Source organism: Mastacembelus armatus, chromosome 9, assembly GCF_900324485.2.
Source record: "Mastacembelus armatus chromosome 9, fMasArm1.2, whole genome shotgun sequence".
Taxonomy (NCBI): domain Eukaryota; kingdom Metazoa; phylum Chordata; class Actinopteri; order Synbranchiformes; family Mastacembelidae; genus Mastacembelus; species Mastacembelus armatus.
Window position 1 is genome coordinate 13,386,144 of NC_046641.1, and position 15,721 is coordinate 13,401,864.

Genomic DNA, 15,721 nt, shown 5'->3' on the forward strand with positions numbered 1-15,721 from the left:
TGGAGACTTAGAGACGTCTTCTGGATAAGGACATTAAAGAAATAAAACTGTTCCTAAGAAAAAGCTGAAAACATAAATGTCTCTATAACATATGCAACATACACCCATGTTAAACCTGAATATTGGTTTTTGTCAGTGATTGAATGCAATTAAGTACATTTAAAGTTCATCATCTACATTAATGCAACAATAATAAACCAACACATATAATAGTATTACAGGCACCATTTTCTTTAAGTATGTTTTGCTAACGCATAGACATGTTTTCTTCAGTAGGATTTGAAATCAGGACTTTACTTGTAGTGAAGTATTTTCACAGTGTGGTACTGCTACTTTTATAGTACTTAAGTAAATGGTCTGACTGCTTCTTCCATCATTGATCTTTCTATTGAGTTTTTAAATTATTTTATTGTTCTTTAAAACATGTGATCTAGCAAGGGGTTTAAATAATCAACAATTTTTTTTTAATGTATAAGAAACCTTTCTAAAGTTGTCCACCAGCTGATTTACCAGGACCTACTGAGTCTGTCCCTCACTGCTGAGATGGAAAACAAATTTTCCATCAGTGAACCTAAATGTTGCTGATTGAAGCTTGGAACTTTTGTTCTTTATTGAAATGCTATCTGAACACTGATATGGTCATTTGATACTGTTTTGGAAGTAATCTCTTTTGATAGCAGTGAAGAAAAAATACATTGCAAAGTACATGCTGCTCTTTACTATACTTGCTTTAGTTTTTAATGTTACTTCATACCCATACTGCAGAACAGCTCAGGGGGAGATATTACACTCCACTTTGGGTTCTGGGAAGTTGTAGATGCTTGGCTTCACGTTAAGGTTAAGCCTATTAAATTGTTAGAATTCTCAATGGTCCCTACTCTATATATTTCCCTGAACAATACAATACAATCTGTGTGTGTGTGTGTGTGTGTGTGTGTGTGTGTGTGTCTACTGTATGCATTGACACTAACAGAGAATCTTCATCTATTGTTTTTTTTTTCATGTGCACTTACAAGAAAGTTGGGAGTGTCAGACATTTACATCCGCCTCCATTTAGCACAAAACATAACAGTTGTTTTGTTTTCCTTTGTCAACCCCATGACAATAACTGCTGAAAATATGTTGTAGTTGGGGCATGAAATTTTACCAGCAGTTCTGTCAGACACGGAAGATGAATCACGAGAATGAACGCACTACAGCTCTACCTTCAACAACAGGTCAAAAAATAATTAATAATCATCAGCTCATCATTACAGTCACCTTGCAGGAGGTACATATATTGATGGCTAACAGACTCATGTCCCGTAATAAAGTATATAACATTTTCAAATATTTAATTTTAAAGCAAATTTCATAATAACCATGAGCATGTTTTGAATTTAGAGCAGTTCATGCTACTTTCACCTGATATTGTACATTGGGCACAAATACTTTGAAAATACGACTTTTACTCAAATCAGTTCATCGGTTCAGAAATTAGAGGCTGGCAGGATGGTTGATACATGAAAATATGTTTTCTCCAACTCTTATCAAATCTATAATACTTGTGAATTATTACATAAGTGAAACTTCTTCAGGGCTCTGAAAATATTCCAACAATCTGACAAGATAAAAAACACCCACACAGGGCACATTTTACTGATAGGCGTGACTTGTGATTGGGATTGTATGCAAATAAGGAAACATGAAGTAAAAAGATTGTAGGAGTTTTGAACTGAGCTAAACTAAAAAAAAAAAAAACACACACACACAACCCTTACACTTTTAAATGGTCTAGTTAATTAAAATAATTATGTGCTAAAAAATAATTTAAGGACTTGCTTTGTTAAAAAAAATGCTGTGGATTTAAATTTTTTTAATATTATGAGCACCAGAAGCTAATATAAAACACGCTGTAACCTTTAGAGTCCATAAGAGTATTTTAGTATTTTAGTATCTAGTATTTTAGCCCTGTCATGAGAAAGTGTTGTCTTTGTCGTTTTTTGTATTTGAGGTGAAAGGAAACTTTGCACTTCACGAAACAGAATCTTTTTTGCCACACTCAATGCTCTTTTTCCTGAAGGAAGGCAAGTTGCTGAAAATAAGAAGAAACAAAACTTGTATAATACAAAGAATATGTAGTAAAATGAGCATTTTGAAAGGTTTAAAATGACCATTTCAGAAATTGTTATACTTGTTATACTTTCAGAAATTGTTATACTTAACTGGTATTTAATCAGGCCCTATTACATACTGTACCGACTCTTACAGCCAATTTGTTAGTATCAAACTGTGTTTTAGAGCAAGTCAAGCAGCATGTCAATGGAGCCACATACAACTCACAACTAGCAGATTTAAAGTGGTGGGAATTACTGCAAGTACCTTCCCTGGCAGTAAGTGAGGTAAATTATTAAATGTACATATTATAGGTAGTATAGCATTTAGTGGTTTTTGTTTTTTTATAATGGTCTTAGCCATAACATATTACAATTTTTTTAAATGTGTGTTAATTTTAAGCCTTTTAAAGTACACATTTAATTCCATGTCCTTTGTAGGGGACATCAGTACTTGCTTCTTCTCATTTTCAACCACTTTCCTTTTAGGAAAAGAGCAGAAAATAATGAAAATAATGAAATTTTGTGAAATGCATAAAGTTCTAAATGTTTCCTTGTGTCTCAAAGACCAAGAACTGCAACACTTCCTCAGTCCACGCTGTAAAATACGGATACGGATACTGAACGGTACCTTTGCCAGGGGGTGTAGTTAAGTTACTTTACAAAAACTGTGTGGTTAAGTTTAGGCACAAAGTGTATGTTGTCAGTTTTAGGCATAACAACTAAACATGATTAGGTCTAGGCACAAAAACAATGTGGTTGGATTTATGGCAAAACCTGCAGGGCCAGAATAAGAGCAAGAGCTGCTGGGTTAGGTTTAGCAAGAAAAACTACTAAAAGGCACTTCACAAAGCATCAGTATTTAAGGCCTCCGGACTGAGAACAGTCTTAAAACTGCTTTCTAATGTACTAGTCATAATGTATGGCAAAGATCATGTCACTGCTGTGACCAAAAAAATCAAAACATTAAAATCTTTTTCTTCTGGGCCTCAGGGGGCTGTTGAAACAACAAATCGTCTTATACAAAATCTTGTCACAGAATATTTCGTCTACTTTGCTGCCATCTACTGGTCACTTGACGAGTTTTCCTGGGCTGTTATTTCAAACGTGAGTTGAGGTATGAATTTCAACACAAAGAACTACAAATGAATTCAGGCAGACTCTTCTCTGTTTAGACCACACATGACATGAAGTCTTTGGTCCGGACATTCAGTATAGTCCTGACCATAATCCAAATATGTGTGGTCTACCAACATAGGACAAAATACCTGTAAACATTTTCTCTAAATATACACAGCCCTCACATAGAGTGTTAAAACTACTGCATTGTAAGGTTTTGTTTTTCTATATTGCTATTTTTTTTTAAATTAAACTTTAATTTTAGACAGTAATTACCATCTGAACACAATCTGTAATCAGTTTATATTTTTTAACACTTAGGTAGAAGTGTAGAGATTTACATCGCGCCTTTTGTTTTTTTGTTTTTATTATTATTTTGATTATTACTGGCTCCACAGCGCTTGCGCTTTAATACTGCTGTTCTGATTGGATGAAACGATCACTGTGTATTTCCGGTACTACCCAGACACCATCATCAGTGAGATTATAAACCAAATCATCTGCGCTTCGAGTCGTTTGGTACGCCTTCACACCATGGCAGCATCTGGGTTCATACTGGTGGTCCTGGCGGGGTCTCTGTGTCCCGGTAAGACGAAGGTTTTGTCATAAATACTTTAATATCTGCATGACTGTCACCTGACCGGCCGCCATTAGTTCTGTTGTCATGTATTAAGCTGTGATTGCGGGATTTATAACAACTGGCTGTCACTGTAGTAAAGATGTAGCTAAATGTATATTCTAACGGATTAGTTTGTCTTTGTGTGTCTGTCGTTTTTCTGTCTCGGGTTTTTAAACGAAGGAGTCTCCAGGCTCATCATAGACCCTTTGTCATTGATGAGGCAGAAATCTCTGGTAAGCTTTTCAAAATAAAACGCACATATACCCTGGCGACCTACTTGGTACATAAAATTAAAAAAATACCTGCTTACCTTTGTTCACATTTATTTATTATAAGTATGTATTTATGATGTTATATATTTATGTATATATTTATGATGTTAGTGCCACCTACAGTGACTAGGCATCAGTATTAAGCATTTCTTTATATTTTATTTTTGAAAGTGCACATAATAGGTTATAAATGAGAAGAAACTGCTGTTAACATGAATATCTTCACCCCTGAGTAACTGTCTCACCCTGACTTCTCCTTTTTAGACCCTGGACATGTGTTCAGAATGCAGCCAGATCATCCAGCTGTCTGCAAACATGATTTCCAGCAGAGATACTAAGGTAATGGAGTCACTTTCATTTCACTTCACTGCCCGCACGAGCTAGGTTTGCAGAATTGGAAACCACCATACGCAGCAGCTACACCTTAAAATGTGGAACATAAATGTTTATAATGCTTGTAAATAACCTGTCATAAGCCCAGATTCAGTGTCATTTAAATGTCAGGGCAGTAAAATGTGACTTTAATCACAAATGCTTTGGTTTGTTACAATGTTTTGCATTTGTTTCACAAAGTACTTTTCACTCATAAAGAGTAATATCAGCATCTACTTGTGTGAAAAAAAAAACACATTTAACTGTTTTTAACACAATCAGACCCCAAGTATCCTTGAAACCCAGACACAGACAATGCACTAAATTGTTTTTTGTTTTTTTTCAGGAAACCGTCTATGAAACGTTGCATGCACTGTGCCAGCGCCTCCCAGGAGAACAGTCATCAGATTGTGAGACACAGGTGAAAACATACTTGCCAAAAGTCCTGCAGCAAATACCCAGTCACCTGGTGAGTTTACCTGTTATTTAGGCTTCCTTTTAGACATAAGAGTAACAAAAAACATTAGACATGACCTTTATTGCCATGTTTTTGCAGAAACCAGATGAGACCTGTAAGATTTTTGGGCTTTGTGAAGCGCACAAAGAGGTACAACTGCTGACACTTCCCCATCACACTGCTGATGAAGATCCATCCAGTTCTGCACTCGGCACAGTAACCAGAACCCATGTTCGTATGCAAAAGCAGAAGTGGAATTTAAAAACGGAAATTGAAGTGAAACCTTTTTACTTGGTTAATACAAACTAATCTCTTATGTGTTAATCCTCTTTTTAGGAGCAGTTCAGCCCAGTTTGCACCCTGTGTTTGTTTATTATCAAGAAACTGGAGACCTTGTTGCCCAAAAACATGACAGAGGTGACTTTTTTTTTCCCATCCAAGGCACATATCCCTCACTGTACATGGCATAATGTAAATATCACTGCCTTCCTCTCTCTGCAGGATACTTTAATGAAACTCATGGGTGAGGTCTGTGATCTTGTACCAAAAAGCTATAAGGAGGAATGTGATGACTTCGTCAGCAAATATGGTGTCCAGATAGTTGAATTCCTCTTATCATCTGCTGCCCCGCACACAATATGTGCTCTTTTACACCTGTGCTTGTTCAAGGAGCAGCCTGCCCCAGGTCAGTCACGGTTACCACTAATAAGTCTGGTAATGGTCTTTATAGGTTAGACCTGAACTCAACACTGACCAACTTAACGCTCTGTTGACTTGCTAGAAGTGTTCTTCCCTTCTGACTGCGAGTCGTGCCGCACGCTGGCTGTGCTGAGCCGACTGCACCTGGGTCCCAACTCCACTGAAGCTGACACTTCCTCTTTCCTACAGTCTGTGTGTTTCAATCACCCCAATGCTATCCCTAAGGTCTGACCCTCAGCTCCTACGATTACTAAACTTCCTTCATTAGCAACAAAAATACTTCACAAATCACTATAACTTCATGTTTTAAATTAAAGCTTGCCAACATCTTTTCTTTTTTACTTCAGTAAGGAGACTTGTTAAGTAATTGTCCTGTTTCTTTCAGTGTGAGTCTTTTACCAAAATCTACGGCTCCCAGCTGCAGAAGTTCTTGGGAAACCAGATGGACATTCCACATGCTTGTGAAGTATGATTAAAATACTTTTTTTAAAGTATTTTTTTTATTTAAGTCAGATTTTTTTTTTTAAGTTATATGTACAAATGACCTATCTCACAAGAAACATCTATATTTGTAAGACTTCTACCAGTAAATCAGATCCACACACTCTGGAATAGACATGCTGCACTCCATGACCACATGAATTGTACCGTGGCTTGCAGTAGCACACTACTTGTGGCATTTAAAAAAAAAAAAAAAAAAAAAAAATACGTACACATTAGCTGATGTACCAATATAATGTACAACTGTCTGATGCACGCTAGTCAATGTAGCAAAAATGATTAATAAAGTGGAGCCCTGTGAATATCCTGAACACTTATTTCTTTCTCTCATTCGTTTTCTCTGGATCTGTGTCCTGCAGAGAGCTGATCTATGTGTTGCCTCAAAGACGATGGAGCCACTGGGAAAGAATCACTGTACTTGGGGGCCAAGCTACTGGTGCAAAGACATTGAAACTGCTCAGAAGTGCGGTGTAAGTTCAGTCAAGTATTGTTAATTTAACAGAAAAGTATGCGCAGGTCAGTCCTACCATTTCTAAATTACAATGCACAACCTAAACTGATTTAGGATGGTATTTGATGTTTAGTTCTGTTTAAAAAAATCAAATAAAAAAATAAATAAATACTACCTTGTACCTACCTCAGTTTAGTCATATCATATAATACTATCAAGCTCTGCATGGAGAGTCAATATTTACTCAGCAGCAAGAATGAAAGATTTTGCACACAATTGAAGTACAAGTGGTTTTCTTCTCCCTTTCGCTGACCTGCGCTGATGTTTGAAGTGGCTAAAGCAGTGATTCTGTGAATAACGTCCATTTCTGTTTCACATTCTATCTGTGTATTTTCTATTTGCAGAATCAGGCCTTCTGTGAGAAATACATGTGGAAGAAGAATGAGTGAAACTACAGCTCTGACAGTACATGTAGTTAAAGAGCTACTTTCTTTTTATGTATGTATTACAAAGATCAGCTGTTGAAATGTTTTTGCACTGACATTTTTTTTACTTTTTAGGGAAACTTTTAATTTCATATGCCATTTCTGTCAATCAGCTTAAAATATTAATCATGAAATGTCCGGTTTGTCTTGCATGTCCTTGCAGCAGTTAATAGTTTTGTGGACAGTGCTGTTCTGTACATTACTGTCACTGTGAATATGAAGATTTTTGCCCCTGTCGGCCACAAGATGTGCTCTGTCTTTCTCTCTCGATATGAATTAAAGACAAATTGAACAACAAACCCAAAAAGCACGTCTGCAGAGCTACTTTTTCTTTTATGTTATTCCTGTTGAATGATCCATGGTTCACATAACCACATTCAGGTTACAAACTCCTAAAAACTAAATTAAAGTCAAACATGTATCACTAAAAATCAACATATAAACAGAGGGACTGTCCTAGAGCTGGTTTATTTAGAAGCTTCCAAATAGTAAAAAGATTTTTAAAAAAGTTAAAAACAAAAAAAAAACATGGAGATATTTGCATGTGTGGCTATAAAGAAACAGTCCTGATGCTGTCCTGCCATGTTTATCCCATAGTCTGTTATTTTCAGTTATTTAAATGTCCAACATGGAGCCAACACCTCTGGCCGTTCAAACTTAGAAAAATCCTGCCTCACTTACACCTGTGGTTGCTTGTATCATCGTCAATCTTGTCTCTTCCAGATCTAGGAAAAAAAATAATAAAACTAAATAAATACTAAAATGAGCTTCCTGCAAAGACCAGTTTTACTTTACAATGACTTAAAATCTGGCATGCCCCCCCCCCCCGTTGCTGTCATTTTATGTTGCATAAAACAGTATTGAACCCATGCTCTGCAGCATTTACTATAACACACAAGACTGAGTTAGGGGACTTGCCTGAATGTAGGCCTCTGACAGCGTGATCATCTGGGGAAGAATGTCAATCACCTGCAGGTCCTGCATCTCATACCACTTCCCCGTTCCCTGATTTTATACAGACAGATATTATAACTGATGCCCAGCAACATTTACTGAACACATAATTTAATCAATTCTGTCATTGCTAAAGGAAAGCAGTTCCATTTAAAAAATATCTGTCTGCAACCTACATGATGCAGGACGTGTATTCTGTACGATCCCTCGGAGGGTTTCCCATCATGCACTACGTTGGCAACGAGGTCATAAGTTGTGCTTTTTTCTGTAACTTGAGCTTCTTCTGTCAAGTACTCACGAAGATCTACATTCCTATTGAAGCAAATACAAAGTGATAACATGAACAAGCTGAGGACATATTACAAACATCCTTGAGATCACTTCGTCAGAGACTTTCATTATCCAATAATTTTAAGAATATTGATAATAATTCATTAGCATTATTAACACACACTTCACTCGTTGAGTATAAGTCCTGACCGAAACTACATGTCATTTTACAGCAGATGTATGAAGAGCACTTACGTGATAGGGAAATTGACAATTGTGGGGTTCTTTTCCACAAAAAAGTTGTTCTTGGTGAATCTTTTGATGCAAAAGACAAGGTACGGAGGCAGTTTGGTCAACTGGAACCTTTTGAGGAAATTCTCTTTGTAGGTTTTGTATTCCTGAATGTAAATGAGACAGGAATGTGTGCAGATATATTGTTTTTAAACGATTCATATTTGTGTCAATCAGGTACTGGAATAAACCTATTTTTTGCAGAGATTACACACTTTGTTTTAGGTTTGCCTGTATGTGAAAATATGACCATCTTTTTAGTAAAGACAATTGCAGGTCAACATTGGTTTCGCAGTTTTTTTTTTTAATATTGCAGATAATGTGATGCAAAGGAATCAGTACCTTCTCTGTGCTGCCATTGAACTTGCCCAGGATGTTAAAGAGAGGGACCTGTGGGATTATAAGCTGCTCCTTCTCATCCTTGTAGAGTGGTGCTGTTGGGAGGTCAAGGGTCAGAAACAGGAAGGTGGACTCAGACATCTGCTCCTGGTACTCTTCTGTCAAAAGCAATGCCTCTTTCTCCTCTGGTGACTGAAAAACATAAGAAAAGAAAGAGTAACATTGTTTTATTAACCCAAAGGAATTCAAAAAAATACCAAATCTCAAATACAAGCAGCAAACCTACTAAATCTGGGTGTGGAAGTTTCTTGGAGAAGATCCGCATGGAGCCTTGAAATGCCTTTGTAACGATTGCTATAGTGGCAGAATGACAGTTGAGATCAGTGGTTAGTTCTTCTTATACTAAAAATAAATATAAGAGTATATTTTTTTTTTTTAATTAAAAAAAAAAACTTAAATATAAATCCTTTTTTCTAGCTTTGCTTCTACTTTAAGAATTATACCACAATTATACCACACAGTGTACAGGTATTATGAACTAACAATTAGGAATGACATTTCTTTGGTTCTCCTCTATCTTACATGGCTTTTTCTTTGTGCCTCCGAGAGCACCATGCAGCGCATTCAAAAACCACGTCATAAAGTCCACAGCATCGCCTACACAGGAGAAAACAATCAATCAGCCCATGGTATTCCCTGACAGGGCAACATGTTTAAACCCCATTTCATGCGAATCTCATATTTTATACTATAGTATGTGTTGAAACACAAATCACACCTTGCTTGGTAATTTGGAAGTTCTTCTTGCTGCAAAGCACCACAGCCTGCAGCATTTCATGGGGGGACACATGAGCCTTAAAGTTTCTCGGGTTCCAAAGTTTGCGCATCAGCTCACCAAACCTCTGCACCAGGAGGAACATGATGTCCCCCGGTGGCCTGCGGATTCCTTTGTAGTTTTCCTCCTCAAGGAAATAGTTTCGCAAAGGTGGAACATTTGAAAAAGCCTAGAGAGAAGAAGCAAACATAAAAACGTTGGAATTATTTTAAAAAGTGTCAAGATAAGGTCCACTGTGGCAGTAATTCATACCTGCAACACCACATTGGCGTAGTCATTGGCTTTGATGTTGTTGAGCCCCACAATTCCTGGCAGGTAAGTTGTACCATCGTAAGCTCGGTACAGCTTACCCTGCTTGTCCAGCCCCGCGATGTGCTGCTTCGTGAAAGTTGGCTTCAGCACATACTGCGAAAGAAGAAGTGGCAACTAATTACTCCCAAATTAGAGTTTAGAAACACTGACAAAAATCAAACTGAAAATTGTCAATAATGATGTGACATTTTGAATATTATATTATTAATACTATTTAAGTCTTAGTGAAACACTGGTATCATAACATGGGAGTAACAAACAGGTAGTTTAATTTGCTGTACACATTTAGTCTCATTACCAGGATATAAAAACATGATTTTACTTACGGTGATGTCTTCTAGTGAGGAGTCGATAATCTCATAGTTGTCTGGCAGACAGTAAAACTTGAGTGTGTGCAGGTTGAGGAACACATGATGGGTAAACTGTACACTGTGAGTGTAAGCATGGGATTTCAGACCTCTACCTACAACACAGCAATCAGTCAGAAGTAAATCAGTCCAACCACAGCCAGATGTTTACGTGAATTCATTCATAAAAGCTCAGCTGATTTACCCACCTTGGAAATATTTTCCACATATCAGGCAGGCGTAGACATTGATGTGGGAGAGCGAGATGCTGCAGAGCTTCTCAAAATCAAAGTCCAGCACACTCCTGGTCGATTAACAGTGTTGGTAACTTTAGTTAACTTATAGAGGACGAGAGGGCTAACTAGCAGTTAGCAACAACGTTAGATATGGACGTTATGTTTTAACTCACCTGTTTATGGTGTCAAGATAAGGGCAGTGGCGGCTTCTGTTGTCTTCTACTACACGACCTCGTCCTCTTTTGGCTGTCACTGCAACACAGAGTGAAGTGCTAACTGTCCACATTGTGGCTGAATGAACGCTAACTTAGCTAAACAGGCTAACTAACCTAGCGTCTGGGCTGTTAGGAAGTGATAGGTTTGGTTCACGAGGTACGCTGGATGGGCGGTGAATTTGTTGTAGCTTCATAATACTGATACTTGTTGAGCCACCCGTAAGTCGCCGGGCCGACCGGTGAACAAAATCAAACACGCTGCTAGCACCGGGTACCTAGCTAACAGCTAACCAAACGTAGGGCTTACGTTAACAATAACATTAAGTCAAACACACTTACCTCCGTCTTCATTGTCATCATCGTCCACTTCAGCCTCTCTCTCTCGCTTTAGAGAAGCCATCACAGCCGTCAGTTTGCGACTTTAATACCAGAGAGAAAGCACAACTTCACTCGCGGGAGCTCAATGGGTCAACGTCGAAACTCGCGCTGCGTCGCAGGTAGCAAACAGCACACCAAAACCTATCCCGGAGTTTGCAGCTAGCGACCCCGACCCATCAACTGCTCGGCCGATGCCAAAACTAACGCGATATCCTGCGGAATGTTATTGTTACTCTATTGGATGCTTTGAATTGTTTTATAGTGTTTCTTTTTTAAATAACGTGTTTTTTTTTTAAACTAGCGTTATTACTAGTTTGTAAACTCTGGGAATGTTACAGTTGGACAACAACGTACCGTTCACTAGCATATGTAGCTTTTTGTCAGCGCTCCCCTCAGTGAGGGTTGTCGGGTCATTAGCACACAAATACTGTCACTGTGTTGTGTCTCTTTGTTGAAATGGACATTTTAAGAGACGATGAGCTGAAATACAAACCTGGTGGCCGTTTGGACATGAGCCACGGCTTCCTGCACCATATCCGGAGGAACCAGATTGCTAGGTGACTACATAAACTATCGTTAGCTCATGCTAGCAGCCACTAGCTACACTCAGCTACAGCATCTCAGCTGCAAACATATATATAAACTTCATATATATATATATATACATTTATATATATTGATAAGTTGAGCTTGTTAAAAGGAAAGTCCAGCAGTAGAGCAGGGTATGATAAGTACACGTGTTTTGGAAATATAAGGAAAGGTCGCACAGGCCCCGTGGCCAAAGTTATCCAGGGTTTAAGATTAAAAAAAAAAAAAAAAAAAGATAAACTTTATTCATCCCTGAAGGGAAATTCAGAAGTCATTCAGTATTCTGTAATGTTTGCTTTAAGACAAATTACAAATAAATTATTAGCTATTCTTCACCCCTGACATAAGAAGGGAAAATCTAATTGAGAATGCCTAAATTGATTTCAGCATCAGGAATTTATTCCACTAAATTAGATATGGAGATAAATATATAAAATAGTCTTCACTACATGCAGTTTCTGAAATACGTCTGAATATGTTATAGTGCAATTTAGGTAGAAGAACTGACCATATTAAAAGGTCAGAGATCTCGTGTAGTAGACGCAGTTTTCATAGAGGTTTAAATGTTTTCATTCACTCTGTCTTTTTAAGAAATGACTACGACAAAGAGGTGAAACAAGCCAAAGAGCTTCAGCGGCGTAGGCACACCACAACCCCAAGGCGACCACGGCGACCTGACATCCAAGTGTACCATCCTCGACGAAGACGTATGATCGATGTGCCTTACTGTTAGATTTCTGCCGATGACCATACATCCACTAAATAGTGTAAAAAGACTGTATGTGCTCATTTTCCAGACGGTTCAGAGCCGGGGACAAGTGCTGAGGCTGAAGAATGGAATGAGAGTGGCTCAAGCACAGAGACTGAAACACATGGTACTGAACTCTTCTGGCTTGACTATCAAGCTGACTCGGGTACCATTACATCCTTTCTTGTGCACAAGGTTAATTCATCTTTTTTTGTCTAATGTTTCTTGACTTTCACACACTTCAATCTACTTTGGGTTTGCTCTGTCTTAATTTCTTCATGTTCTTTCTGTTTCTATAGGAGGACAAACCTGAGAAGGTAGTGGAACGTGTTGCAGAGAAAAACATCTTGGATTCAGCCATGAGGGCAGCTCTAGAGGTTCGGATTCGAAAGGAAATGGACAAAAGGCGAGAAAAACGCTGAGTGATATCAAAGGCAAGAACGTGATGAAAAATGGCCTACAGGAACGACCTATTTCATTTGCAGTTCTGTGCTCCTCCAAAGCATTAGCACTGTTGACAATGTTGGAGGCATAACAAAGAGTTGGATCCTGTACAGTGACTGTCAACAGAGAGCCAACATAATGATCCACAAGAACGTCTGTTCTTAAAGGACAAGGAGCAGCACCTTGCATAGACAGCAGGGCCCGGAATTGACTGGCATGTTTACGTTTACTATGGTTTACTCACCCTGGACTGTTACATCATATTCTGATTTACAACCTTAGGGAACACGTTGTACAGTGTGAAGTTGTCTGGACCTGTAGAAAAATGTTGTTTGTTCCCTACAGTAAAATTCAGAAAGGAGGAGGTACTCTTTGACAGAGCACTGTTAACCTTCTTCAGTTGAACATGTCGTGTGTTTTATGTGTTTACAAAAATCTAGTTTTAGATTCAAATGTTTTTTGGTGCTTTGGAGAGAACACCATTCTATCAGTGATCTTACGTTTAGAAATGTGAGAGCCGGAAAGTGTAGTGGATGTATTCATCATAATGTCTTTGTGTGACAACTGTGTCATTTTTTTAGTATTTTAATTTATTTTGGTTTGTTTAAAGACTTTTATTTTTGATACTGTAATATTTTTTAGGGACACAACTCTTTACTTATAAAAATACATATGCAATAAAAAAAAAATACTGTCCAAATGTATTTGGATATGCACTTAGTCATTTGAACAGCCATAAAAAAAATTTGGAGCATTTCAGTAATAATGGGTCAATATGCCTACAGGCTTTAATCACTTTTCTCATGAAATGTCCTTTGTTTGGAGTACATGTAATTGGAAAGCAGTATCTCACATACCTGTCCAGTGGCAGCTGGGATTGGCTCCAGCTCTCCCCTGCCACCCTCTGGTTAATAAGTGATATGGCCAATTGTGGAAGGCTGTTTCACATGTTTTCAGCAGGTGGCAGTATGAATCAGTTTTTCAGCTCTGCAGGCCTGTTGCTTCAACAGCTGATCTTACAAAGTATACAAATACACTACAAATACAAATCATTTAGTCCACTCTATCCATTAAGAAATGGCTATACAGTTCTATTTTTATATAAAAGACGGTGTCATTGATTATTCTAAAATGTAACATGAGTGAGCACAATTACATTTTTTTAAAATCACTTTTTAACTAGAAAAGTTACAGAAAAAAAAGAGACATGAAGAACAACAATCCTGGCCACCAATTGTTAGTTTTTCTGGTGACCAGGGTTTTTGTTCTCTTTTTCATCATTATCATGAACTGCCGCACTATCAGTCTGTGTCCGTCTGGGGACCTTCTGTGCATCTTGCCTGTTTTCTTCAGTATCTAATGAAGGTGGAAAATCTCCACAATAAATGGATAACAACTAAATGTTGAATCTGCAGAGTCACTGTGTATAACACTAGGTGCTGCTTATCTGACAAGGAACAGAGAGCTTTATCCCCCAAGGTAAGAATTTGCTGTCTTTTGTGTTATAAGCCAGGGTGAAAGTTCACTTGGGCCAAAGGTGTCCATTCAGATAACTGCTATTACAAACTAAGCTTGCATTTTACTTAAAACCTGCCAGAAGTAGTACTGACATGAACTTAGTTTGTGTTTCATAAAGCAGAAACTTATCTTATGATCACAAACAATCAGTGCAACATTCAAAGTATGTGGAGTTGTTATAGCTCACAAAAGTTTTTCTGTTGATGATTGTCTGTTTTCAGACTGGTTAAACGTGTTTTTCCACCCTCCAACATTAAGGACTACTTTGTTGGGTTTAGTCTGTTTTCCCATCTGGAATCAACAACACAGCAAGTTAGAAGCAGACACGGGTGTGCTGTGACCACCCTCCAGTCAAATTCACACTATCACACAAGCAGGCACCTAAAACAAGGTTGATGTAAAAAAAAAAAAAAGGGATGTCTATCTGCAGATCACAAACACTGATCGAGCAGTAGTTATTCAGTAGTAAGGCACAGGTTAAATGTAATGGTATCCCATCAAACATACACTACTTTTCTAAGCACAATGTTTAAAGTTTAAATGGAAGGTTCAGCTATTGTCCCCTGGCTGTGGAGAAAAGCTGGCTTGACATTTGGACAGACAAGCGGTTTATCCAGTCCATAGTAGAAGATTAATTCATTGTTTTCATTAATGCATGAAAATATGCAAAACTTCATCCTAAGAGCACATGGCAGCCAAGTCTCCACAGAGTTATGCAAAGCCTTGTCAAGCAGGGTCAGAGATGAGCTGTGCAATTGGTGGAATAGAGACACTCCCCTTCAGACCGCCAACGCCCTTCTAGTTCAGTTTTCAGTGCTCAGCGTGTAACTGTGGTCATGAGAGGGAAAACTCTTTCCCATCTCCTGTTTCACTATTTTTCAGCTGGCTGATAACGAACCAATTACAGCTTCACACCCTTCGCCCTTTAGCGTAGGTTCACATGAGCTAATTATGTAAGACATAATTTATGGTTTGTAATTCACACCCAGGAAACACCTATTAAATATTTGTGATAGCCAGGGACCTATTTATTTGGCAACATTTCAGTGTTACTTAATCTGTTATGTTATGAAATACATACTGTTTTTACATGAATATCTAATCAGACGTTGTTGGCTTTGCTCTGCACTTTGTTGTAGTCGTTTCTGAGCAACTGCAATATTTCCAAGAAAAAATTA

At 37.9% G+C, this 15,721-nt stretch overlaps 3 protein-coding genes across 4 annotated transcripts; 2 read left to right on the top strand and 1 right to left on the bottom strand.

Annotated features, from left to right (window-relative positions):
* The first annotated feature begins 3,650 nt into the window (after nt 1-3,650).
* Nucleotides 3,651-7,367, top strand: sftpbb (surfactant protein Bb). Of its 2 annotated transcripts, none has more exons than XM_026322114.1 (11): nt 3,651-3,798; nt 4,012-4,064; nt 4,368-4,442; nt 4,822-4,944; nt 5,032-5,163; nt 5,269-5,349; nt 5,434-5,617; nt 5,714-5,856; nt 6,017-6,097; nt 6,492-6,602; nt 6,988-7,367. In XM_026322114.1, the coding sequence occupies exons 1-11, from the start codon at nt 3,747-3,749 to the stop codon at nt 7,030-7,032; spliced, it is 1,080 nt and encodes a 359-aa protein (XP_026177899.1). In that variant the 5' UTR covers nt 3,651-3,746; the 3' UTR covers nt 7,033-7,367. The 2 variants fall into 2 exon arrangements, with proteins under 2 accessions (XP_026177899.1, XP_026177900.1); XM_026322115.1 differs by having other exon boundaries at nt 5,717-5,856.
* Nucleotides 7,368-7,517: 150 nt separating this feature from the next.
* On the bottom strand, nt 7,518-11,392 carry usp39 (ubiquitin specific peptidase 39). The gene is made up of 13 exons (XM_026322113.2): nt 11,207-11,392; nt 10,826-10,904; nt 10,626-10,720; nt 10,396-10,532; nt 10,010-10,162; nt 9,701-9,926; nt 9,505-9,579; nt 9,209-9,276; nt 8,926-9,114; nt 8,548-8,690; nt 8,199-8,334; nt 7,987-8,073; nt 7,518-7,793 (listed from the first exon to the last, which is right to left on the bottom strand). Exons 1-13 carry the CDS (start codon nt 11,265-11,267, stop codon nt 7,773-7,775), a joined length of 1,470 nt encoding a protein of 489 aa, XP_026177898.1. The 5' UTR covers nt 11,268-11,392; the 3' UTR covers nt 7,518-7,772.
* A 178-nt stretch (nt 11,393-11,570) lies between these two features.
* Nucleotides 11,571-13,739, top strand: c9h2orf68 (chromosome 9 C2orf68 homolog). Its single transcript, XM_026322116.2, has 4 exons — nt 11,571-11,802; nt 12,425-12,540; nt 12,631-12,776; nt 12,881-13,739. Exons 1-4 carry the CDS (start codon nt 11,702-11,704, stop codon nt 13,001-13,003), a joined length of 486 nt encoding a protein of 161 aa, XP_026177901.1. The 5' UTR covers nt 11,571-11,701; the 3' UTR covers nt 13,004-13,739.
* The last annotated feature ends 1,982 nt before the right edge of the window (nt 13,740-15,721 follow it).

Excerpts from the sequence above, each read along its gene's own strand:
- usp39 (XM_026322113.2), bottom strand. The coding sequence starts at position 11,267 with ATGGCTTCTCTAAAGCGAGAGAGAGAGGCTGAAGTGGACGATGATGAC. Across the intron at positions 9,927-10,009 it reads ACGCCAATGTGGTGTTGCAG|GCTTTTTCAAATGTTCCACC; the intron begins GTATGAATTACT and ends TCTTCTCTCTAG. Across the intron at positions 8,335-8,547 it reads ATTGTCAATTTCCCTATCAC|GAATGTAGATCTTCGTGAGT; the intron begins GTAAGTGCTCTT and ends TTGCTTCAATAG.
- c9h2orf68 (XM_026322116.2), top strand. The coding sequence starts at position 11,702 with ATGGACATTTTAAGAGACGATGAGCTGAAATACAAACCTGGTGGCCGT. Across the intron at positions 11,803-12,424 it reads CGGAGGAACCAGATTGCTAG|AAATGACTACGACAAAGAGG; the intron begins GTGACTACATAA and ends TGTCTTTTTAAG. Across the intron at positions 12,777-12,880 it reads CATCCTTTCTTGTGCACAAG|GAGGACAAACCTGAGAAGGT; the intron begins GTTAATTCATCT and ends CTGTTTCTATAG.
- sftpbb (XM_026322114.1), top strand. The coding sequence starts at position 3,747 with ATGGCAGCATCTGGGTTCATACTGGTGGTCCTGGCGGGGTCTCTGTGT. Across the intron at positions 5,350-5,433 it reads TGCCCAAAAACATGACAGAG|GATACTTTAATGAAACTCAT; the intron begins GTGACTTTTTTT and ends CTCTCTCTGCAG. Across the intron at positions 6,098-6,491 it reads ACATTCCACATGCTTGTGAA|AGAGCTGATCTATGTGTTGC; the intron begins GTATGATTAAAA and ends TGTGTCCTGCAG.